The sequence below is a fragment of the Cheilinus undulatus genome, linkage group 6, assembly GCF_018320785.1.
Source record: "Cheilinus undulatus linkage group 6, ASM1832078v1, whole genome shotgun sequence".
Classification (NCBI taxonomy): Eukaryota; Metazoa; Chordata; class Actinopteri; order Labriformes; family Labridae; genus Cheilinus; species Cheilinus undulatus.
The window spans coordinates 45,981,142-46,008,253 of NC_054870.1; the positions used below are offsets into that span (position 1 = coordinate 45,981,142).

Below are 27,112 nucleotides of genomic sequence, written 5' to 3' on the forward strand. Positions count from 1 at the left end.
TATCTTATAAATACAGTCATGGAGAAAGTGTCAAGTCTTATTAATCTTATCTATTTATATGTCAGTGTGCATTAGATAAGAAGTTACATACATACTCTATAGACGACGATGATTAACCCAACTGCAGAGAGGGTCATCCTATCCACAGAAGTGCTGTGATTAGTTTGAATTATTTGTACTATTTTAAGCAATCAAGCTGCTCATGGACCTAAACATTAATTATTTGTTGACAGTTCCAACAGAGAGTGCAAGTTTTATTGGATCAAAGTTTCCCACCCTCTTTTTCTGACAGTTTCTCATTTGTGTAATGGCAAACTAACCTTCACTTAACATTACTCCTGCTGGATATCCTGCCAGATTTAGTAATGCTCATTTTATGACTGGCTGGTGCTGATGAAAAGTATCTGTCTTTCATTTTTGATGATTGGTTTCACTGTCCAAAAAACTGACTTGTATCTTTGGGAAGTGAATGTTTTTATGGTTACAGCTTCTTAGCAGATTGATCTGTGTGAGGAACTGTTACTGCCGTCTGCCTCGGGAACACCACTGGAAGCTAACAGCAGGGTGTGCTAATTGTTGCAAAGAAAAATGACTATGTAGACACTAAGTGAAAATAGGATGCTCTCTAATGGTTGAAAGCTCCAAAAGTAATAAAACATAGCCTTGTGGGACCAGACAAATCAATAATCTTATGTAAGTAGGACTATTTGGAATTTGAATTGCTCATTTTTGTGTAATATACACAGCTTGGTAGAAGTGACTCTGTTTAAGTGTAGGCACTTTCAGAGGAGAAACACACATATATGGGCATTTTGTCCTGAGCACAAATCCAATGATAAGCTGAAACTATACTGTTTGGTTTCAGTAACTTTAATGGATTTGGCGGTCAACTGTTCCAGCTTGGCAATAAATCGATTGACTACATCCAAGCCAAGCGAGGGGAACTCTTGTCTCCCTGAGCCCATAGACCCATGGTGGGTAGCTGGCTGGTTAGGATGATGGGACTTATGATTTTGAGAATATAAATACGGTCTGGAGGAATGGAGCTGTGTGGGAGCTGCTGGACTAGTTCGATTAAGTATTGGATAAAGGAGCCAATGGGAAAGGGTAGCAATGCATGCATCTATTTTTGACAAGGTTATTGCTCTATGTTGCCTGTGCAAGGTTTTTATATTTATTTAACTGTCGGTGTTCAACAACTACAGATCCCATGAGCCTAAGCCATATGGCATACTGTCAAAACTTCATAGGAAGTGTTAAATGCAACAAAATAATCTTGGTAAAAATAAACAGACGCCTTGATTATTCTGTCTAGTATCAACAGTAAGATCTAATTGGGTTTCAAACAGGCAGTTTAAAAGGGTCTAGTACACGGGTGTCAAACTCAAGGCCCGGGGGCCAAATCCGGCCCGTGGTACAGTTATACCCAGCCCACCAGATCATATATTTTTATTATAACTGGCCCACCAGTATGAGGTCTGCAGATTTCCTCCAGTATAAAAAAGTAAAAACTTAACCTTGATGATGTTTAGTATCCTAGCTGAGTCAAAGAAATTAGAAAAAGTACACAGTTAAAATAACTTGATGAAAAGTCAGAAACGTAGGGAAGAAGTTAGCATTTTCTCTATATTTTCCATTTTCAAATCAGTTATGACTAAAAGTCATATCTTTTAGATTAATAAATTTACATTTTAAATCCTATTTAAACCTTTAAAAGTCATAATTTTCACTTTTATCTCACAAATTGACCTTTTTTAACTCCTAACTTTAACTTTTATCTCATTTTTTTACCTTAAGAACTTGTGATTTTTAATTTATCTCAGTTTTTGACCTTTTAAAATCATGATTTTGACTTTTATCTCACGTTTTGACCCTTTTCAACCCCTAACTTTAAATTTTATCTAATTTTACTACCCTAAAACTTATGATTTTTAAATTTTATGTCGTATTTTGAAATTTGAAACTTATGATTTCAATGTTTACCTCATACTTAGACTGACAAAAATTATGATTTTGACTTTTATCTCAGTTTTTGACTTTTAAAATTCATGGTTTCAATTTTCTATCACATATTTTGCCTTTTAAGAACAATATTATGACTTTAAATGTTTTTACCTTTAAAACAAAAGTTTCACTTTTTATCTCAGATTTTGAGTTTTTAACTTATCCTGTTCATCTTTTAATACAAAATCATTTATCAGTGCCAAGTTTTTTACCCCATAATCCATTTCTGGTGAAAATAAGGTTGACATTTTATGGTTAGCCTAAATACCGATACCGTTAGGCCCATAGGTTAGACCCAAGTTCAGAGTCTGGCCCCTGCTGTGATTGAGTTCGACACCCCTGGTTTAGTATTTTTGTACTAGAAGCTGTGTAAAACAGAGAGACAGGACTTTTTCACTAAGGCTAAGACTGTGAACACCCTCTCCTCCACTCAAAGGCGACTGCCTTCCATTGATGTCTTCCTATTTTATGTGGTTCACAGTTCTGAGATTCCATTACAGAAACTGTTCTAAGCAAAGGAAAATAATCTGTGCTGCTGAAATCCAATAAATGTATGGTAAGAAGGCATTGATCAGCTGGACAGTCAGTCAATCACTCTATAAACTGACATTTTACCCATAACCACAACTGCTGCTTGCTTACATTTTACTGAGCGATAGTAGCTTGTCCATATCCCAGACTTGCTCTTGTGTTTTTATGTTTGATTTTTTCTTTCCACATCAATGCCAACTGTTAAAACATTTTTTTTTAACTTAGCCCCGACTGTGTGGCTCACTGTGTGGGATACAGTCCCATAGAAGAGCTCAGGGAAGCAGCATTGCTCATTGTTTATTGAACTGGGGTGGTTAACCAGATGTCTGTAAAGCTGAGTCCTTTCTCTTACAGATACCGGATGAAATAGGAATGGAAATAAAAATTCAGATGATGCAAAAATCTCACCTTGATGTACTTAATTGTTTTCAGTTTTCCCTCTAGCTGGCATGTGGGCTTGTTGAACCCATTACAGTTTAGCACATCACAACAAACGGAAACAGAAACTGCACATGAAAAGTCACATCAGTATGTGATGTGCATATTTTGCACACAGCATGCATGAAATTAGAACATACTACTACTTTGTAAAGAAAAATTCTTACACTTGAAATGTACATTCTGGGTCATTGTGACAGTCAGAAAAACATGGCAGCTTGCAAACTGTGATGCTGACTGTAATAACTGTACTTCAGTAAATGAGCTCATGACAAACTGACTTTCTAGCCCCACAAGTTTAGAATTATGTGCAGTTAAATCTGAATTTCTACGACCTGGCTACAATGGAGACTCAAACCAGCTCCAAAATAATATGAACAAGGTGCCAGTATTTTTTTTACATAGTTGGAAAATTTCCATTTATTGAATTGCCTAACTTGAATACTATAATTCTATATTTTCATATTGTAGTAGAGATAAAATATGTCAGTGGCTGGTATATTTTTTAACCCACCAGCCAAAGTGGCAGGTAGGTTAAAAAGTTCATTTCCAGCCCTGTTTTAAAGGCTTTTAAAAGGATACTTCATAGAAAATGCTTAATCGAATAAATTCAATATGTCTTAATTTACTGGGTTCCTTACAAACAACTTTGTAAGAGCAATTTGTTCCTAAATATTATTTCAGTCAAAAGCACTTATATGAGGGTACAGTAAGCTTTATACTATAAAGGAGGAGGCTGGGATGGAGGAGGTTAAGCTTTGCCAGCAGTAGCAGCAGTGTGGTGCATCAGCATTAATGCAAGCAGGGATTAGTGAGAAGTATATTCAAATACACCGCTGTGTTGAGAGAAAGAGCTGTGATTGTTGGAGCTGGGAGGCAATTATTGGGATCAGCTGGCTGCCAGCTGGGCGTATGACTACTGTGTCCTGTGTGAACTAATGCTGAGCTTCATGTAATGTAACAAGGGGCTGATCTGAGCAAATGGAGTAAATACTTCCTTGTAACATAAACATGAGCTTTGGCCTTCCTTTAGCTGATTTTGGATCATTATAACTCAATGAATCATTGTTATCCAAGGCCAAACTGGAAACCCAGCTGTAACAGTGAGGGATTTATTCGTGATCTAGTATGAATACATTTCTACCACAAGAACAGTACAAATGTTTCTAAAAAAAACAGCATAATTCATATGCGAGTAACATCCCGCTTAAGCTAGATGCATTTTTCACATGTTCACTTCTTTCACCATTTTTCTTTTACAGATGTAAATATCAGGGCACTAGGAGAAAAAGGTTGAAGATGTGTCACATACCAGTAAACTGATTCTGTTTAAAAAAAAAGAAGAAAGGTATTACTCAGTAAACTGCTAATGTGTTGCTCCTTCAGCTACAGGATATTGTTAGACAACTGAAGTCTTTAAATTTTGGTGTCATTGTATGCATGAGACTGCTGCTGAACTCTCGGTTTTCCAACTGAAAAACTAAATACAAAACTAGGTGTACACAATGTTCCCTCCAAATGCTGGAGTCTGAGTGTGAATAAAATGAATAGTAATGTGCTTTTTCAGCTGTAAAAAAGCCTCAAATATATTTTTTCTCAGGTGCATTCTTACTTTGACTATAAACTGTCGAATACCTACAAAATAAGTCAACAGAAGTCACATGAAAAATAGTATTTATAGTCAAGTTTTTCTATATCTATGGCTTGCTGAATAGTGAATATATGACATTCTGAAATTATATTTTTAGCTACATGCAGCCATGTGTATTCTAGCTTCTTGCTATATATTATGTATGCAATTTTAGAAGTGCATCATGCATGTTCAAATGCACATGTTATACTTTTTATACGGTGTGGCTTTATATATGTACAAGGTATTTACCTAAGAACAACATCCAGCCATAATCCTGCTGTTCTTTTACTTGATGTCTGCATGGAAATTGGAATGTACAGGAATAGTACATTATGCCCCCAGATTACCCTCTATCTTTACATCATCTCATGTCCATGGAGATTCAATTACTGGCTGAATATGGTTGATTTATGTGACCATTCAGTGCCGCATGTTTAAAAATCAGGAGGATATATAGCAAATGTGCATTCATCAGTGGCTCTAAAAGCAATAATTAGGAGCACGGACAGTATGGACGAAAATGGCTGCTTCCCATTTTGGTGTGCAATCCTTTTGTACTGTCTAAGCAGCTAATTCTGTGCATGGAAGAAAATGTAGCTATTGATGTCCTTGAACTTTTGCCTAGTTAAATAAATTCTAATTAGATTAGAGCAAGAGAGTGCATGAAAAGACAGCTTTTTTCCCTTTGCTGATTAGGGTGAAAAAAAAAATATATGCACGGTGCTACATTTTTTTTTTTTTGCATTGAAAAGCTCATTAAAGTGGCTCCCACAAAAGTGCAAGAGAAGTGGAAGGAAATGGTTTTGTCATTCAGGCTCACAAACAGATCACACATTGTTTGTTGCGTGAGAAACACGACAAACAAGTGGTTGGCTTTCTGTGTAAGGATGTCGAAGTCTGACGGCAGTGAATAATAATTACGTATTGATTATTTAATGCGCGTGTACAACCACACTCATTCATCACAAGTCTCAGAAAATTAGAAGTTGTTCTCAGCACTTGGATGAATTCAAACACTGCGAGCCATTTTGTCACATTCACCCAGGCAAGATCCGAATAAACTTGGAGACATTATGCAGAATACTTGCCTAGCCATGACACATTATTCTCTGCAAATTAACCGCTTCACATGGTACCCTCAGTGAATTGAAGAGAGGGACATGTTTTAAATCACTTCCATTTTAAAGCCTTACAGCTCTTTTGCTGAAAGGCGGAAGACTCAAGAGCTTTGACTGCATATCAGACAGGTACATCGACAATAACGTGAACTCACTGACAATGGGTCAGACAGGCTATTCAGCCAAAGCTATTGGGGGCTGGGGCGCCGTGGCCCTTAAAAATCCACGTTTCTCTGCAGTGACTGTGTCGCCAGCTTCCCATTTTAGTGCTCTGCGGTGCACAGCTGAATGGACAGCAGCTATTGTGTGCCCACATAATGCACTTCAATCATCCTTAATGTCATAATAGCCAAAACAGCTCAGGAACTAGGCTGAAAGGGCTTTATTTCCTCCCATGCAAAAACTGAAGTTTAATTAGTAAGATTTAGGACTGTTTGTTTTGCAGACATATTGTGCTGACCAGCAGGACAGAGAGATGTTTTCATGCGAGTGGATGAAATTTGCATCCATCATAGCTGTTTTGATGCACATTTGGTGGTAGCCTCTGGGTGGGAAACGATTAGGCAGTCATGTAACTGTTGAAGCTGATTTAATTTACTTTGTTGAGTTGAACTTTTTTTTTACACAACACTTAATATTCTGGACATGGAGAGCTGCAGGGAAAGCCTGTGGTGTGGTAATCAATTCCATACATAGGCCAACGGTAAGATGTTGAATGGCTAATTGACCACAGTAATGGTGCATAGCTATGTGATGGTGGACGATGGAGACGTGCACATTAAAAAACAATTAATTTCCAATACTAATGTCACTCTTGGCTGACTCTGCTGCTGCATATAACAAGGAGCTGTCACTGATAAGTCATTTCATACTCCATCTAGGATTTGATCCAGGCTGTGCAAAGTTACAGGGCTTTTTTTTAGGTGGATTTTAGACACATATGTCTCTTCTTTAATGCCACTTGATGACAATTTCAGACATCACTTTGGGTTAATGAGTTTATATCAAATCTTCCCCTTCTGCTTGCAGAGCTACAAGGTCATAGTCTGGTCAAAGACTGATTACATTTTCTGCTTTTAGCCACTGAGCCAAATTTCTTTAGAGTATTTTTCAGGCTGTAGGAGAAAACTTTGCACTTTTGCAGCTCCACATGGCAAAAAGAAAATTTTTACAGTTTTAATAACTTCACTATCTAGAAATCACGACACGACTTCAGTACACTGCAGATTCTAAGTTCTAATTTTACTGAGACAGTGACTGGGCAACATTGGATTTTTTTTTTTAGAAAGCCAGCAGGTCTAGCCATGACTGATAAATACTTCTTTTTGGTTTCCATTTGCTGGCAGCCCTTCAGAAGTCTGTTTTCATTCAGATTTTGATTTGTTACTTGTAGTTCATGGTTATTTATTTGATACGGTTACAGTGCACTAAAGCTATTTCAAAGGAAAATACCAACACAGAAGGACTAGTGTTATCAAATCAGAGTAATATCTTTCCTCACAGTCTGTTTTTAAGTGATACATGCTATACTTCAAAGACATGGCAACAACTTCCATTGTACTAACAAAGAAAACTGTTAAGTTTTAAAGGAGACATATTATGCAAAAATCAATTTTTCAGCCTTTTCAAACAAAAATATGTGCCCCTGGCCTGTCCACAATCCCAAGTACCAGAAAAATCCATTCCCTTCTCCCCTCTCTCCGCCTTTCAGAAAATGTGCGCTGAAACAAGCCATTCTCAGATTTCCCCCTCATGATGGCATGTGGGGAGTTAGCACTGCCCCCAGGTTTGGTTGGCCCTCCCTGTCTGGAAGAAAGTCCCCCCCTCGTCTGATGATCTTCCTCTCAGCTGCCAGCTAAGATGCTGGATAGCTCAGTGGGTCACCCTTCTGTTTTTGGTCTGGGCGATTGATGGTTCGAATCCCAATCAGGTCCTTAACTTTGGATAAAAGCATCTATAACATTACAACATCAGGAGTGCCACATCCATTTCCTGAGAGGGGTGTGGTCAGGGGTGGACTCAGAGAGCTTAGTAACATTTAAAAACACAGAAACAGCTCGTTCCGAGGGTTTTTCAGACATGCAAAAATCCAATACTGGAGTGTTTTTTTCAGAAACTTCACAGGCATGTTTTGGGGACCTCTGTGACCAATATGAACTTGTCTTAAAAGGGTAAAATATGTCCCCTTTAAACTGTTCATCTTTTTTTCTACAAAAACAAAGCAGCTTTCACTCTGTGTTATTTCTGTATTTCCCTCGGACTGCACTGGCAGTACAGCTGTTGCATCTGTTTGACAAAAAATAACTGCAAATGTTTCCTATTAGTTTACCATCCAGTCTTTCATCAGCTCTTTCTAAAATGATTTCAAAAGCTTCACGTGTATAATGACCCAAGACCTTTATCAGTAAACAAAATGGATGAATTATTCCAATTTTTAATGTGCCCTTGCTTTTCTTGTTTCATAGAAATACTTTCCACTGCTGCAATTATCCTCCTCTAATACTCAGAATATTTTCTAAAGCTCTATTCAACAGTCAAAGTCAATGTTTCTTTTCTTTTTTCATTTACAATTACTTAGCACCTCTTTGCTAAATTGGTTGATAAAGTAAAAATCTAAGAGTTTGGCTCTTAGAAAACACCCATCACTCTCTTTTGAGTGTAACATATAAGGTATTTTGGGTTGCTGTGTTAATTCTAAGGAAGCATAACCATACCTGAAATTGTACAGTTATAGTATCCCATAATGCATTGAGAAAATCTGTGTATAATGGATGGTTTCAAAGTCAACATTGCGGTGCAAAGCAGATGGCGAGAGGAGCACGACCAGCATGAATGCAAAAACATTAAAGAATTACTATTTGTGAAGTTTATACTGAAATCTGTTTCAGTAAAAAAGTAAAAGATTTTCAACTTAGTGAAGCAGGCATGAGGCGATAGTCTGTACAGTACTTGATACTTATTCAATATATTTCTGAAAATACGCTTCATATGAAGTAGGGCTATTAAAAACAAGACTGATGCTGTAATACAGTTTTAGTGAATATTCTCCCCTTCTTCATCAACCCACTGCTGCATTCGGGTCTTCCACTTATCAGTGCACAAGGTCTTCTTTAGACAGTGTTCAGAACTTCAGTCACTCTTTTCTTATCTTCTCAAAACATGTTCCTTCAAGCACAGATCTGATCTTAGGAAGAAGGAAAAAGTCATACAGTGCTAGATCAGGTGAAAAAGGAGGGTGATCAAAAACTGTGATTTGGTTTTGGGCCACAAACTGCTTTACCAAGAGCACAGTGTGAGCTGGGATGTTGTTTTGATGGAGAATGAGACAATTTTCTCTTGACTTCTCCTCAGTTTTTCTAGAACCTGTTTGTAATAGTGATTCACTGTTGACCCTTCTGGAAACTGACCTGACACGCCAGATGGATGTGTGTGTGTGTTTCACACATCCATCTGGAAAACCTTCAATAGACAGCGTTTGGGAAAGGGCAGAGCCTTTGAAAAAGAAACACGGAAATGGGCAAATCAATCTCATTTGCAAGGTTATCCCAACTCCTCCAAACTGATCCCCTTAATGTTAAAGCAAAACACCAACATTAACTTGAATTTGGTTTTGCTTTGTCATGCTTTCCTTATCCTTGGTGATGATGGGGTTTTCCAATGCATTTCCACTGCCTTTTTGTCTTGGGATCATATTTGAAGATCCAAGTTTCATTGCATGTAATCACTTCAAAAAGATCTGAGTTTCCTTCAATTTTTCCAAAATGTCCTTTTGATCGGACGTCAGAAATTTTGGGACAACTTTGGCACATACTTTTGTCATGCTCAAATTTTCATGCAAAATTTGCCAAACTGTCCCTTTATTAATGGAGGCCATTTCTTCAGTCATTCCTAAACTGAGTCTTCGATCATTTTGAACGATTTGTTCAATTTGTTAAATTTCTTTTCATGGAGTTTTTCAAGCACATGGGTGCCCAGGTCATCATCTTGGGCATCCTCTCTTCCCTCACAAAATCTTTTGTGCCATTCAAACACACATCAAGTGCAGAGTTCTCCATACACCTCAAACAAAACCAAAAGATTCTGCTGCTTTTTTTCAGTTTCACTAAAAATTTCAAGTAAATGTATATGTGACATGTCTAGATCTACAAAAGAGTCTTTTACCATTAAGGTGAAAAACCAACAGTAGGTTGTTAATTTCAGCACCTTCAAGATTAAAAGTAGTTAGAAGGATTTGCTGTCGACAAAGATGTGGCCATAGTAGAGGGTCAAAGGCTCTGGGTTTTTTTTGGACAAATTGCCAAAAAACAGAAATCAGTATATGCATAGTCCAATTGTTGATGAATTGATGAAACTTATAACATCAATTCAAGCAAAATGTATACTGTAAAATGCATACTCATGCTAGCCAAGAACAGTTGGGTTAAGACAGAAAATCCATCTTTTCATTGGAATTGTTGGAAAGAAAAGGCATTTGTCTACTCACATGACCTTGCATTTCACAAAAACCATTGGAGAAACACCTGTAGAGGTAACTGAAATTAGATCAAACAGGGCATTTTTACCCACTGCATGGGTCACATGTAGTGTTTTTGTCTGGAATATTCTGAGTTCCCAGAGATCATTGAGTAGTTAAATCCCCTGCCTCCTGAACTAAATGCCCCATTTGTCCTGGGATTGATTCCCAGCAGAGTTTTTCTCCCATGTGTTTCAAATTCTCTACCTCCCTCAGCACTTTGCCACAGTCTAAATAAAGAGGAGAACACACCACAGGTTATAGACCGCCCACCTCACTGAACAAGAAATTATTCAGCTCCATCAGAAAAACTGGAACCATTTTATTATGCAGGCAGAGTAATGGAAATACTGGAAATAATGTCTTAAAGCACTCAGATTGTTAAACTGTGTACTTTTTGGTCTGTTGTTGATTTTAAAGCTCCTATGAGAGACTTTTGGTTGGTGCTGACTTCAGCGCCTCATGTGGACACAGTAATGCATCTTTTCTATTGATTGATTTTTTTCCTGTAAATGCAGAAGTAATGGTTTATGATCCTACTTTCTTTTACCAAAACAAGGGATGAAGCATGGGGATGTTGATGAACTCTGGTGCCTCTGGCAGAGAGAAGCACTGTGTGGGTGGCGTAGTGTAGTTACTACATATGCTAACTGAATAAGAATGAAGCACATTAGGATTATGATTTAAATTAAACTAAATGCAGCACCTTTAAGTGTCAGCTAGAAAAAAAAAACTATTGTCACCTTGTCTGCTGCTGCTGCAGATCAATCCTTCTCCTCTGTTCAAATCAGCCATGGTAAGATCCCCAAGCTTTGCTGTGAGTCCTGTCAATTACAAACAGTAATCCAGTGTTGAAATCTGTGCTAAAACCATTACGGTAAAATCTAGTTTACAAACTAAACAAGATGAAATAATATTACATTCTGGCTCATTAAAAATGACTAAAGTAAAGTGAAACTTAAAAGAGGACCTATTTTGGCAACTGAGTTAATACTCTGACACTCATGCCTTTAATTTTAAGTCCCTGTAAAGTCATTAAAAAAAACAAACAGTATTTTATATTTGTTGTATGACAGGCCACTTTATTATGAACCACCAGGACAAATTTAAGATAAAAAAATAACATCCCTAAGTTTATGAAATTAAGCTTCAAAATAATGAAAAACGAGGCAGTAAAATCAGCTCTAGAATGATGTGGGCATGTCGGCTGAATGAGCTGAAGCCACGCCCACTCAGGAATAGATTAAATTTACTGTTTTCTGGCACAAATCTCTCTGTTATGATACTCTTACAACCTGTAGGCCACCGTAGCAGATAGATTTGGGAAATTTACCTCACAAAGACCAAAAATACAGCATGTAGCTTTCTGTTATTTTTCAATTAAAGCAGGGACATCACTTAACTACAGACTGTAATTAGATTAAATGTTCTGTGATTTTATATCTTTGTAAGCCAAGACTGGTGATGTCATGGGCTCGTATATTTGCCCTGCACAAATAAAAGCAAGTCAGGAAAGAGGTGAACAGCTTTCTAATGGTGTAGAGCAAACATATAGTCACACATAGATCCTGGTATTTTCATGTTTACAGCAGCCTTATTCCAACATATCTAGTGTTTTAAGACACAAAGTTTGTATTTCACTTTAATGGGACTTTAACAGACTTTTCACACTGTTTATCCAGTTGAAAAGCCAACAAAAATCAGTCTTGTGATAGCTGTTCCAGTGAATCCACATAAATTAACAGATGTTATTAATGCACTTAACACAGAGGAATTTAGTTGACCTTACTGCACAATACTGGCTGCATTCGTCCCTGCTTTGTTGAACAAAATAAGTTGTTGAGTGAATAAGGGTGATTTCTGTGCACTTCTATCAAGATCTGCTGCCACCTGTAGGAGGCTACAGTATACTACAAAGCCATGTAGGCTGATCAACCGCTAAACTAGCTACTAAAAGCACAAAGTTTGGTCTGTACTGCCCATCTCACACATACATGATTGATATCGGCAGTAAAAAATGAAATAAAATTATCGGGCATCCATAAATAAAACAGATTACTTATCATGAATGAGGTGTTTTTCTTTAGCATTATCCGACACCTACCTGCAAAAGGGATTTCTTTCTAGTCTAGTAAATGACTAGTTTATATAGCTCACAGAAGCTTGGAGGTAAACAAAACATAATTGTGTTCAAACATTTAACTGTAACTGCTGGCAGTTGTATCATATTTAATAAAAAAGCTCTATATGCAAACTGACTAGAAAATACAATTAAAAGATTCCACTCTTTTCCAGGGCTCTTATGTAATAAAGTTAAATTCATGTTTCTTAAAAGCTGTATCTGCTTAGTTAAAAAAAATAATAATAATGGCAATGTGAGCCAGTGCAGCTATGCATGACTCAGAAACTTGTAATAACTGTGATGGTTCTTATGCTCCTAGACTTGGCATAAAAAAAAAATAAAAAATCCCATCGCACGGCTGTTGTGCTCTTGTCTGAGGACATTTGAGCATCGCCGTTGTGTCCTTGTAATTATTTTAGAGAGTGTATTTGCTTTAACATGAGCTTAGCCAATGAGCAAAGACAGGGCATGTTGCAGGCATCTTCCTCATGACTAACTTGCATATGACACAATGTTCCTGTGCTGATAGATGCAGGGTGGCAGTCTGAGGCAGTGGGTTTTACCACTGCAAAAGGATCAGACATGATTGGTGCTGTGGAAAAGCTGACAGCATGAATTATGAAGGTCTCATTAGGGGCTGTTGGGAATGATTTATCTTGCCACGAAATATGGCCATCCAACCACATTTGCCTCCATGGTTACACAGTCCATATTGTGTTTTGCTCTTTTAATTCCCAAGCTGTATCATTTTCGGTTTATTAGGGAGGATTTTCCATGGACGCCAAAGCGTGACTCTATTAAATCTAAGGTCACTACTTGGTATGCCAAGCAAAATGGCTCAGAAAAGGACAAGGTATGCTCTTTGAAAATTGGCTGCAGTCACAAAGGTGCTAAAAAAATGTGTCATGTTTCTCACTTGACAGATGCATTTCTTGGCATGGTGGCATTGAGCTTGGCAGTGTGTGTGATTGCCAGGTCATCTACAGGGGTTTTGTGTTGACATAGCAATGCCAAATGCTGCTTCCATAGTTTTCCAATATCCTTGAGATGAAACATATTAGTAGGGATACCTCAAAGGGTAATTAAGCAGAGTATACAACCTCAGTTCAGCATTGTATCATGCTGGAGAAAAAAAGAAAAATGCCTCATTTAGAGGGAACAGGCTGAATTTCCAAGATAATATTTTGTTGATTGCTTTAAGCATTAGACTAGTGTCCCAGATTAGAGAATGCCTCATGTGTCGTTTCTATACTATTCATGTAAAGCGACTTCTCCTTCTGAAATGGTTTCATTAGTAATCCGCTTCCATCCTTGTTTCTGTCGCTGCACAGTAGTCCTTTCAGTTTTGTCCCTGCAGCAGCCCCACTTTTAGTCACGGGTGGTTCAGCAGCGTCGCTTGTTTGAAAAGGCTGGCGATTTCTGAAAGTTATAAGCTGCAATCTTGGCATTGCTTTCACTTTAAAATGCTCCATAGGTGGATCCATTTTCTGATAGCATCATGCAGCTGAACCAAAAGCACGACACATTGCTCACATTATCATGCAGAGGGTTACGTCTTTGTGAAAACCGGGAGTAGATGACAAGGAAATGAGTATCTTCATTTGTTGCTGTTGTTTTCAATTCTTTCTCCTTCTTATTTAAATCAAAATGAAGTCTACTTTCCAGAGATTGATAAGAAAGCATTTGTTTACAACTACAGTAATGTGGAAAATGCTTTGATTCTTCTGCTGCCAGGTTTATCACACTGTAATGTCTAGACTGTGAAACATTTATCAAACCTGTGTTGCTTTTGACAGCCTAGAGATTGAATTTCTACATGTTTGGGTGATTTGATATGATATGAATCCAGATTGCTGAATCCTGCTCCCTGAGTGTAAGGAAAAGAGGAGGAATGATCTGCTCATGGCACCCAGCAACAGGGCTCCTCGATGCAGTGCTTTGATAACGTCAGAGCTCCATCTAGGTTGCTTTGTGAGGTACTGCTCAGTAACCTTGTGATTTAGATTGTGCTGTAAATTATCAATGCAGTCTGCACAGTAGTCGCTCATTTGCCCACACATCAGTAATACAAAATACATCCCCTGTACTAACAGCAGACTGTATTCTGAGAGCTCGTCTCACCGCACGCGCTCCGTTTTTGGGCGAGTTCACATGACTTCTCAATGAGGTGCAGTGGCAGTTGCACAGAATTCTAATTTGGCTTCAATCTAAGTCATTAGGAGAGTCAACAGGAAGCAAACAGATGGCAGAAGGAATATGATGGATAATTGTACGTCTCAGAGGACAATTCGTAATTTGTATCTGATTCTGTGCAACCCCCTCATTTTCCTAATGAAGGACTAATTGAGTTTTTTAGATTGGCTCAAGCATATGGGTCCGTATAATAGCTGTAAGGAGATATACTCAGGGCATATGAGAAGATTGATAAGGATGCTAGTCTGATATAAAGGTTGAAGGATTATTTAAGACTCAGTATCAACGTGGGAGAGTATTACAGAGAAAAATGACGCATCTTCATTACATCATAATCATCCCCACTATCATTATCATCAGATTTGTTTTTGTTCTGTACATTCAAGAGCAGTCTTTTCACAGTTTTGTCTAAAAAACTACTCACACTCTTCCTGTCCTGCCTCTAAAATATTAAAATAGCTAAAAAACAGGAGTAGAATTTGCACTTTACCAATGAATTAATGTATATTTCATGTTTTATATGTATTCTATGTATCTTCCTGCATCACATAACGACTTATTTTTTTCTTTTTTTAGTTTTTTCTTATTCAAACTCCTTTTTCCCTATTTTTATTGTAATAAACATGTTGTTAATTGTTATTTGTTTTTTTGGTGACAAATCCATAACAGGCTTTGATCAGGCTCTGCATTGATTTTAAGGTTTTAATGCCTTCAGGAAATATGCAGATTAAAAGGTGCTGCTTGTCCAAACAAGGATTTATAGACCCTTTAAGACTGAGCACTACTGTTAAAGCCTGTTTTTGCTGTTTGTGAAGGCTAATGACTTCTATTCCAGTTTTACATCTTTTTATGTTGAAATATATTGCCATTGTAATTCACGTCTCAAATAGAAGTCCAATATATCTAAAAATGTACTTTAAGCGGCTTACATCCTAGAAATATGACTACATTTGACCTAAAATTTAAATCAGCCTGAGTAGCTAAGCTGCTGAGAAACGGATCAAAGACAGGCCCGGGAAAGGGAGGTATCCCTCTTCCTGGTCTGAGTGGACCGTACACTTGTCTCTATTTTGGGAACTTGTACTCTTCAAAGTGCAGCCGTAATGAAGTGCCTCTCATTAGGAGCTACATTTGTGACAGTCAGTCAGTCAGTCAGACAGGCAGGAGTGCATGGAGGGCAGTAAGCAGAGCGGCCCTGATAGGAGCTTCTCATAGGGGCCTTTGAGTAAAGGCTCATTTCATGCAAGGTTAGACACGTCAGTCATCGGACATGGGGCTGGCTTTTACTGCCTTTCAATAAAATTACACATAGAACGTGTTTGCGCAAATGTGAGGAAGAACCTGGAAATGAAATGTCTTCCTTTGGACTCTTTGTGGCCGGCATGATCACTGCCTGTGTTAAACTCCCAGCATGCAGCTGATCAAAGCCTCCATGATGACAAAGGTCATGGACCCAGGGAACTTTTATTTGCTTTGATTGTTTCCTTGTACTTAGTCATGGGACATTAATTAGATCAAGCATGAATATCTTTGCAAATATGGCCACTAATTAGCTTGAAAGCATCACTGGGCTGCGACGGTCACTAGGCTGGCTCGCAGAAATAGTTTGGCCTGTGCAGGAGAGAACACTGTCCAGCACTATCCATGTTTGCACACCTTTGACACAGTGATGAAGGCCTGTGTGGGCAACAGCACATACAGTAACTCTGCTGACTTAAAATATGAGCCCTGGTATCCTTCTGTTACAATCCTCATTTACTGTCACCTGCTGAGGTCACAGCCCAGCGGTGGATAGCTTGTTGCGCCTGCACAGACAATAATTCGAGCAGACAATTTGGCCGAAAATTGTCATTGTTTTGGCTCTTTGTGATTGTGCATGCAGTGCTGGCTTTGCTAACAGATGCACCCCTGGAGATCAGCTTCCAAAGCTGATTGAAACAGAAAAGCTATTTTTCATTCCTTTTTAAAGCAGCCAGACATATCTCATGGTAAGATCAACTTGAAAAGCAGCCTGTCTCATTTCAGTTTCTTAAAGTTGGGAGCAAGGTAACAGAAATAGCTTAATCTCATCCCTCGCTGCTTTAGTATTCACCTGATTTGTTGATAATCCCTGACAAGCAGGCAAAATGGCTGCCAATTTAAACTGATGGCACAGCATGGTGTAAGCAAGCCATCTTTGCATGCACCCTCTAAAAGAGCTATTTTTGCACTTACTGGGACTAATTGTAGGGTTCATGTTGCAAAGTGTTACTAAATGACGTGCTATTTTTTTTTTGCTTCTTAAGCAAATTAGAAGCTTTTAAGAGTGTCAAATATGAGGAAGAGGGAAAAGTGTATGCATGAATTTGTCAGTGCTGTGTCTGATTGAGTGCACATTGGGTAACTGATTTTTTCTGACTGTTTAATGAAGAGGTTCCAAAATTGATAGGCCAATAAAATAATCACATTTAATCACATCTCTGTATGTTCAATGAGTTTAAATATCCAGACTGTAAACATATACCAAAAACATCCAGAAAGACATGTAGCTGTAGCTGTCAGGAGGTCATTTAGCTCCCTGAAAATCTGAGTTAAATTTGTCAAAAAAAGAAAAAAAAAAAAAAAAAAACAACCAAAAATGTTCGGCAGTGACCTTATTTCCTTGAAGAAGACGAGCTAAAAATAGACCCTAGATAATTAAAACTCTGACATACTGTGTGTTTGGTTTGTTGTTAATGAGATGCGACTCAAATGAAAGAGGCAGCTGCTGAACATTAGAAAAAAAAAAAAAACAGAATTTCTAGCCAACAAGCACATCAGCACTGTGCATAAAATTAAACTAAAATGTGGTAACTTTAAAGGATTTCAGGTTTATAATACTTAGTCAGTTCTGGCTCTCTCAGCAAGTATAATGCAGACACACAGTAGTTGCTGCTGCTGCTGCTGCTGTGGGACAGTCTTCCTGTTCTTCCAGTCAGGCTGTGGTAGAGTACCCAGAACATAAAACATAGGAATGGCCACTTTTTTTAAAATTAATATAGATATGTTAAAGGAAAAGAATCAATATAATGTATCTTTAAAGTTAGGATGCACAGTATTAGTTTTGGCAGATAAAAGTCTGAAAGTTAATTATTGGTGTCTGCAGATATGAACATTTCTGCTGATATTTACTAAAATTATATCAGCCTATAATGGCTATAAATATTGGCCACATATATGGATGACTTATTGAGTTTTAGGCCAGACAAACAGATCTAGCCTATGTCAACTGAAGTCTTTATCTAATTCCATGAAATTTAAAGTGTGCTCTTAGGATTAAAGTTTGTTTATGTTTCATCCTTCAACTTTAAATTGTTTTTGGTGCAAATTACATTTACAAATTTGTACCAAATCCAGTATCAAATGGGACTATAACTAACACATTTAACAAAAGACTAACATTAATATAAATATTAAATAGCTGTTAAGATTAACACGTGTGTGTATATATATTAAGCTGCCAAAATTACTGGTGCCTGTGCAGGAAATAATCCTCAGCAACAATACTACTAATCCAATACTACTACTAATCTCAGGAATACAGTTAAGTTACATCTGAAACTACTAAATCTTTAGTTTCATGAATTCCTATGTTACCTAAAGTGGAACAACATCATGCAGAGGTCATAATGAAGATAATATCAGTCAGTGAAAGCAGTCATAGAAATAAAGTACCTGGTAAGTGCAGGTAGATATTTCCCAGTAGTCCTCCTCCTCTTGTTCTCTCTGTAAAAAAAAAAAAAAAAAACACTTCATGAAAGTATAATAACAGGTGATGATGTTAATAATGCCCTTTAGCCATGTCATTCAGCATACACAGAGCTCTTCACACTGGCTGCATTTCCACCAGTGCAATCTGACAGATATTGTAGCTACTGTAGCTAAAACTACATGCTTCTTATAATGTTCCATCGTTTTTTATCAATTTTGGGCACTTCATTATCTCCATAATATATCAACTGCATGAGCTTTTCTGCAAAAACTATCCTTTGCAAACAGCTCTTTCCTGTCTGGTACATTTGGTCTGGAGAGAGGGAGACTATTTTGATTTTTAAATGATGGTTGGATCAAGTTGCACGGCTTTGACCTTGTGTTAAAATGTATTTCCTGCTGTCAAGGAAACGTGGTTATTGCTGATCTGGCTGCCAAGGTTACATAAGTAATTCGGCTCCTTATTTCTTTTTCTGGGAAATACATTCCCCATAAATAAGTGTCTTTAGGCAAGCAATGCTCCCCAATTTTGTCAATCCTGCTTTATGTATAAGTGCAAATGGGATCTGAAGAAAAGTAATATATCATTTTTAAGCCTTTAATGTGCAAGTTAACAGTGATGCGTGCTATTTGAGATTATCCACATGCAAAATAAAGTCATTGTAGAAAAGGAAAGAAAGCCAACAGTGATGGATTTCTCTGAATAGCAATGTTTCTCCTCTGCAGTTGAAACATGATGGTTGCTGGATATCAATAATAGGAAAACACCTCATAAATCTTAAACCTAATTTCCCCTAAAACTTGCAGTTAAAAAGTTAAAAATGATGCTGTCGCAAACAGAAGAAATGTTAACGACATACTAAATGTATCATCTGCGCTTTCCGCCTTGTAATACATTGAAGACACATTGTTTTTTGGCTGCTTTGACAAATGACAACGGCCTGCCCTCACAGTTATTACAATTTGGGTTTGTCTCTCTCGTGTTTACCGTCATATAGCCATGGGCTCTAATAAGACCCTCGTATTTCAATTAAAACTTATTTCTCAATCCTTTTCTGGTGTCATGTGTCGACATCCTGTTTATTTCCCCCATTCTACCTGCGGCTCTGTAAAACAACGCAAGGATTAACATCTGAGCTTTGTTGCATCAAAAGAGTCGCAGATGTAAAAGTGAGTCCTTTTTATGCGCTAAATTAACCAGTCCTCGTTTATGTACCAACAGGTTCAAATTTTTAATAGCTTCCTGTCCAAACTGTTGCAGATATAATTACTCAAACATCACACTGAAATGATGACTCCATCAGGGTGAAACACTTCTATTTAAAACCGTGTGAAGTTTGATTCATACAGTGTGCGCTCTGTAATGACTGTTTGTCATCTAAGAGTCTAACTGACATCATGCTTAATGACGTTTTTATAATCTCTCTCATGCTGAAATGCTTTTGTTGTATTGTTCATCATAGCAGCCGTGAGCTGCATTAGATTAGGTGTGATTGACTCGAGGGCCAATATTACTTTTTAATAGGCTTAGTTGATCAATGTTGTGCAGAGGCAAATCATTTCCAAAGGTATGAGTTCAGTTGTGATCAATGATTCGTGAAGCCAGTCATGTTGATTAGCATTTAAAAAGGACATTACGGGATGTAATAGCCTCAAGCTTCACCTATGTCTACCTTGATACACGAGCTGACCATTTTTTCATATCTATGTTGCTTCAATACATAAATCATGTAACAAAGAGATTCCTACACTATTCTGAGATTCACTGATTTAAAGGCGCTGTTGCCTTTATTCTTACAAACATTGTGAAAACACACAGTAGGGTGTTTATCTGCTTATTTTCAGTTTTTTTTTTAGCATTATTAACACCAGATACCATTAAAAAGGCATAAAGTAAAGGTAATAGTAAGCGTAGTGCAACTATATGTTTCATAGCTTTAAAAGTTGAATTTGGTTACAATACTTTGCAAGAAAAGCTGTGCCCTGCTTTTTGTATTTTTTTCCCCACCCTTTCAAACAGAGTAAGCCAGTCGACCCTTTTGTTCTGCAAAGGGAAGAATTATTTGATGATCCAAGGCGCCACGGGAAAGGACAAGAAACAGTGCAGAGATAACACACTAAAATATCTGCAGCAGTTAGCCTTGCACAAGTGAACGTTAGATCAACTGCCCGCTGTTTGTCCAGCCATCAGTGTACCTGCATGTTCTTTGTCCAGCACATAGTTCTCTGCTCTTACTGCGCTTTCTGCTTAATTTGAGCAAGACTGATGTGGACACGATCAAACAAGACTGCAAGACCTTTGAACATGCTTGTGATGCTCACATTGCTGTGCGAAAATGGCTCTGAAGACCTCAATCAGCATCAAAAGGCTGCAATGTTTGTTTTTTACCTGGCGGCTTTTTCTGCTTTCATTTTAACTTTTTAATATGCTCATTGTATCATGCAAACAAAAAGACATTTTTTTTTCCTGATAGATGGAAGGGGAGCAGAACACCCAAAGTCAATTTTCCTTTTTGTCTTGATTTAATTATTTATCTTCCTAATCCAATTACGGAACATGTTTGTTGATATGATCTAGTTAATGCCAGCCGTATGATGCGTGGATCAGACAACTGTCTGCTTTTGTCGACAAGTGATTTACTCAAATAATTAGTCATAAAAGTTAGGCTTTCAGTGGAGAGGCTTTCAGATGAGAGGGCAGATTTCTTACCTCAGGCGTCACTTTGAGGGAGGTCAGTCTCTCTGGGCTTAGCGTTTGCTGCAGGAAACACAGGGGGCCACAAACTACATCAGAACAAATGACTTAAACATCCCCTCCTATCAATGGCTGATGCATTGTATTGTCTAATGTACTAACATAAGCTATGTGTGAATTTGTTGTTGATGCATCACCTGCATTGCCTATTTGCAAATGATATAATCACCTCATTAGGACCACACTGCCAAAAGTAATGCAAGATTTTAATGTAAATGAGACTTTAAAAACAATCTGCATGAGCTGTTTAAGTAAGCTGGTAAATAAATGGACTTTTACTTAAACAGCTTATGCAAATTATTACCTAAATGCAATATTGCTGGCACTACTTTTCTCAGTGTGACATCAGAACATTGTACTCATTGTCTCTTTGTCCCTTTCTAGGAAACAAAGAGGGCATGCTTTGTAATGAATACAGCTCAGAATACATTTGTCTAATTTTGCAAAAGGTTCACGATATTTCTGGACTGGGTACACCAAAAAGAAATCTCACAACAATGAGAAACATTTGAGGAAACTGTGGATCAATAGCATGTTATGTCCATGACCCCCTCCTCTGTGGCTTTCTGATGGCTTACACATTTTTACTTTCATTTTCTTTTCTTTTCTTTTACGGGGTGTGCAGGTGGGTGGGAGGGAGGGAGCTGGCTCTGGCGAGGTTTTAGAGTCTTTAAAAAAAAAACAATGTGAGTTTATTTGCATGTTTGCTATGTGTCTACGCTGTGCTTCCAAGCTCAATTAATACTCCCAACTCAGCCTTATAAATTCGTTGCATTGTTCTATGCCCTAGAGTAAATGGACAAATTAAAAACAATCTTGTGTGGTCTTTGTTTCTAGCCATGTATTGCAGTTGCTTCAAACATCCTGAAAAAAGTATGTAATAAGCTTTTGTTCTCAGAAAACCATGTTTAAGCCTAGCTTTCATATGAACCTCTATTCTGTCCCATAGAATATGGAATGATCGGAGAGCATACTGTAAAAAGTCAGCGGCCAAGATCAGTTCATGACACAAAGGCCCTGCAGGAGCAAGCTGAATCTGCTAAATTTATGGCACAAACTGGTAATACAATAGTTATGTTTCTTTACTTTATTTTGTCAACTAAACTTAATTTCATCATGCATGCTCTCTCTTGTACTGCACCTTTTAAGTGGAAATGTTTTGCATTATTATTTTTTCCCAACTCATTCTCTACTGCTACATATGGACTAGAAAGATAAACTTCCCATTTCTCTCTGAGTATTTGCTTTGAATATAGAGTATAATTGGGTTTTGGGGGTCTGTTTGTTTTATTGTCATGTAGTGAGTTGGCAAGTGGATTACTCATACAGTATATTCATAGAACATTAATTAAACAGCAGTTTAAAACTAAGGCCCTGATGTAGTTAATCATTGCCTCCAAGGCATGATAAATTAAATGTCATTCGACAAAAAAACCCACCCCTTCGGCCAAATATGAAACACATACTTGGCGAAAGTTAAACTGATAGATGCTGCCCTAAGAGATAAAATGAAGATATTCGGCTTAATCAAGTGTAGCATCCAATAAATTAAACACTGAAATTCTCTTTATTCATAATGACTTTTACAACCAATCACCTGAAGTTTTTTTAAATAAAATCAGACAGTATTGAAACAACTGAGAGCAATATCAAAGCATAACCTTATTTTGCTTTCATTATTTAGTTGCTTCTGATTTATCTTTTCAGCGGGTGGGTTAAGATCTAGCAGCTATTGAGACTTTTTTCTTCTTCATTTTGATTTTTTGGGAAATGTTTTGATTTTTTTCATGTGTGGTTCCATTTAAGATGGCTGTCATTGTTAAAAAAACTCCTTTCATTACCATTTTTATTTGCGACACAGTACACATGCCGTTACTAACACATACCCATTAACCCCTCTCCATTTTACACACGCTGTAGGTATGTCGTTTCCCTGTCGCTGTGCTTTCTGTTTCCCATTCTCACACAATTTACTCTCCCTGTACTGCCTCATTTAACAAATTGATCCACCTTTCAGTCTATTTTATGATCTGCAAAATTAAGACAGGGTTTAGATCCCTATTCGGCTGAATCGTTGAGTCCTTGATATGACATCCCGAGGAACCTACTTTTAAGTATATTTTGCTGAAATTTCTTATATGATTTGATTATTTTTAATGACATAAATGTATTCAGAGCTGCAATTTTGTCTTTCAATCAAATTTCTCCTTCAATGCATAAAGCTTTGATGAAAATTATTACTTCACCCAAGGGTTAAACATAATCAAATATCAATTATTTGGTGACTAATCCGAAGCAGGGTTTTGATTGTCCAAAAGCTTGTCACCAAATAATTCCCTACTTTTTCCATTTAGGCTTCCATGGCTTTGGAAATCACCCCACTGCCTCATCATGATATAAAGCTTTAGACAGCATTTCATGGCTTTTAGAGATTTGACCCTTTCTGGAAGAAGACAGACAAGCACAATGTTTCCTTTTTCTTTGGAGCCTATTCTTTTTCAAAGAGCTATTAAGATTAATGGAACTACTAGTCCTTATCCTTGGTTATCTGATCCTTAAAATGCTTTTCATGAGTACTTAATGACAATTTGTCTGCATGCAGAGCTAACCTACTTCAACGTCTGCTTGCCTAGACTTTAATACAGGTGTAAAAGCCTGTACAATAGAAACAGAATCCATTCTGATTGTGTGGCTTTAAAACTACTTGTTACTTCTCCTTCTGGGCACTTACAATTGAAATTTGAATATAATGAAAACAGTCTGCTTTGAGCCACATTCACACATATGAAAATGGCTGTGATCTGCTGAATAAAATCAGCCAACTTTCTCATTTTCCTCATCCCCTGGGAGTTAAGAGGCTAAGATGGATTGGAAAATTATTTGAACCCATCGTCTTAAATACAAAATTTGCTCCTCTGTTGTCAAGGCAACTACATAGTTTGCTGCAGTGCAAGGGAAGCCATATCTCAGACCTCTCTCTGAACTAACACCCATTCAAGTCCATTTTATTTTCTCAGATTCATCCTTCCTGCATGTCATCATGTTCCAATTAAATTTTGTTTGTTTATGGTGATTTTCTCAGTTTGTTTAAGTATAAATTTTGGTTCATTAAAATGCATGAATTCTCTTCTTTAAGGACGAATGATGAAACAGTAAGATGTTACCCTTAAGTTTGCTGATTATTTATTTATAGTCATAGCTATGCCCTCTCTGTGATCTTTGCATAAATGCACATTTAAATCTGTTGGAAATTCACAAATGGACATTTTACAGGGGCCCTTTTTAATGCAACAACCACTGATTACAGAGAAAAACACGTTCATTGGGCTGCATGCAAATTCAATAACTATCCAGAAAAGTGACACTACAGTTAAGTATTTATCAAAGATCACATGAAGGTAGTATAGACCCTCCAGTAGTGTACCTGTAAGACCCCACTTCACCCAAAGTGACTCATGTCGGCCTCTCCCTTTTCTACTAAACCCTGCCCACCACCTTGCCCTGCCCTGCCCTGCCCTATAAGCCCCTGTCCCAGGGACCATATTGCTGCATTTAACTAGTGTCACCCTTCTCCCACACAGGTGAATCAGGTGCAGAGGAGTGGTCCCAGTGGAGCTCATGCTCTGTAACATGCGGTCAAGGGTCGCAGGTGCGAACAAGAACATGTGTCTCTCCATACGGAACACACTGCAGCGGCCCTTTAAGAGAATCAAGGGTTTGCAATAACACTGCCCCTTGTCCAGGTAGTGTTAGCCGCAGATTCTTGAATATTGATGTCTTGCTCATTTGTTGTTCATGGGAGGAAATGTACTGTTGTGTTTTGAACAAACCTGTGTCTAATTGAAATGTATTCTTATAATAATTGCAGGTATTATCTGATGCTTTTATTTCTTTAATGCTTTTTGTGAATGTTTTCTTTTCTGTTTTTCATTTCCACTCTTTATGTTTCCCATTTCATATAACTGTAAGGCAATTCATCAGCGTTGAAATGGTTTTTATGACATGTGGTTCTGCATGGAGCTTGGGGAGCAGTAGATATGTTGTCAGCTTCATTTCCTTGAAGGTCAGCCGTGCATTTTAAAATAGCTAGGCAGCGATTCTTCAAACACGCTGTAAGGCACTTCCACCCCAACCAATGATGGCAGCGAAGATGAGTCACTGGTAGTCAGGTATCAGCATCAGACACTTTTCTGACTGGTGATTGCAGCGTGCTCATGTTTGTCTGCATAAATCTAGTAGGACAGGGTTTCATTCCAAGCAAATCACCTCTATCCATTTTTGGGATTGTTTACACGGGCAAATATGTTGATTTAGCAATCAGATTCTGAACTCACGTTTAGTCAAGATTTCTCATGGCGCTTTTAAGTGTAGTGCTTCACAGACTGCATCTCTAATTCTGAAGTAATAATGGCTGATCAAAAAAACAAGCTCAGTTCTCTGGCATTTTGATTTGTGATTTACTGAATTTCAATTTTAGCTTAAGTATGTGAAAGTCTTATTTGCTTATCCCAAATGGATACTCTGTTCAACATGGACTGAAACATTTCAAAAGAGCAGTTTCTGTCTTGGTGTGACTTCTCCATGGCCATTAATAATAAGCTCAGGCAGCATTAAAGCTCCTTTTTTCAGGGGGAAAAAGCTACACAGCCCAATTCCAGCTATATGCATTCACCTGCCTGAAGAATAATAATCAATTCAGAAAATGAACTTAATTGTTGTCCTTGATATATTTATTTCAAGAACTGTAGTCTTTAGGTGTTTGCTCATGGTTAATTGATATCAGATTTTTTTTTTACATAATAATGCAGGAACACTTTTTTCACAGCAGTAACATTAGAAGTTTTGAAATTAGAGGAAATAATAGGCCAGGTATACAAGAAACTTTAACACTTCTAACACTTTTAAAAAGTCACTATTCTTTGTTTGTACTGCAGTCCCTGTTATATCTGATATATGACAGGTTTCCTCCTCACTTCCTTACTGATATTAAAAAACAAGGTCTTGAATCAATACATTGTTTTTCAAGTATTCTTAAAAAAAACAAAACAATATAGCCCTAACATTTGTTACAGAAACAGACAGGCAAAGAAATCCCATATGGAATGGCGCCAGATGAAACGCTGAGTCTATATCTAATATTCTGTAAGGCAGACGGATCGATTTGCTTCCTTCAAACAGCCTGTAGTCTGGGAGATGGAAGGATACCTTCAAAGTAGACTTCAATTAAAGACACATCACTTCCAGTTTAAAAAGTACCCTACCTTACAGTCACCATCGGTGCAAACACCAAAATCTTCTGTGAACACTGGCTCATGTTCTGCAGGCTGAGATCAAGGACGTTGTCAGGGACTCTGGGCCTCCATACAAGATTTGATGCCTCTCATCCACCACAATATATCTACGAAAATACAACAGCATGTCTGCTTTAACGTACAACGCAGAGAATACTCTCCTTTTCAACACAAACAAATGCATCCATAACAAGTTATTTTTCCTTTCTTATGATATTATAGTGCAATTTTTCCTGCAAAGAAAGCAGAACAATCAATGGACATGTCTATTGTTATATGGCATTTCTATAGAACACAGTATGAAGAAGCTAATCAGTATAGCTAAATATACTTATCTTAGGAGGGCAGTTTATTATATTATCTCAATTTATCAACCTCATTTAAACACTGCATCCTTATACAGCACTTTTTATGCATGTCAGTAGCCTATATTATAATTATTACAATACACACTTCAAAATGAGTGGTTCAAGTTTTTTGGGGGTACAACCATAGTTAAGTATGTAAATTTAAAATCGTTTCACGTCAAAAGAGCTAGCTTACTTTATCTCACTACAAACAAGTGTGACAGTAAAGCACATTACCTCTATTTATGGACAAAAATTAATGCCCTTTAACCCACTATAATAAAAAATGTCAAACACATTGAAAAAGGTTACATACCTTTATATATGTGCATCCATTTCAGTGGCTGCTGTTAGCAATGTTGTTACTTTTTACAGCGCGTTAAGCTAGCAAAGAACGTCAACAGCTGCCACCTCACCAGGCATGCGCAGACACGTTGG

At 37.5% G+C, this 27,112-nt stretch overlaps 1 protein-coding gene and 1 long non-coding RNA gene across 6 annotated transcripts in view; one reads left to right on the top strand and one right to left on the bottom strand.

Moving 5' to 3' along the window:
• The window catches only part of adgrb3 (adhesion G protein-coupled receptor B3), a 253,558-nt gene that overhangs the window by 73,102 nt on the left and 153,344 nt on the right, over nt 1-27,112 (top strand). For 3 of the 5 annotated variants that reach the window (XM_041789905.1, XM_041789907.1, XM_041789906.1), the window contains exons 3-4: nt 21,986-22,096; nt 24,618-24,779. The exons of 1 other annotated variant lie outside the window; for it this stretch is intronic. In XM_041789905.1, the coding sequence (XP_041645839.1) occupies nt 21,986-22,096; nt 24,618-24,779 (273 nt within the window). The remainder of the gene's footprint in view (nt 1-21,985; nt 22,097-24,617; nt 24,780-27,112) is intronic. One more of the 5 variants, XM_041789908.1, reaches the window with a different exon arrangement.
• Nucleotides 10,981-27,053, bottom strand: LOC121511292. The gene is made up of 5 exons (XR_005992030.1): nt 26,991-27,053; nt 26,298-26,434; nt 20,992-21,039; nt 18,246-18,296; nt 10,981-11,061 (listed from the first exon to the last, which is right to left on the bottom strand). It is a non-coding gene; the product is annotated as an uncharacterized LOC121511292 (long non-coding RNA).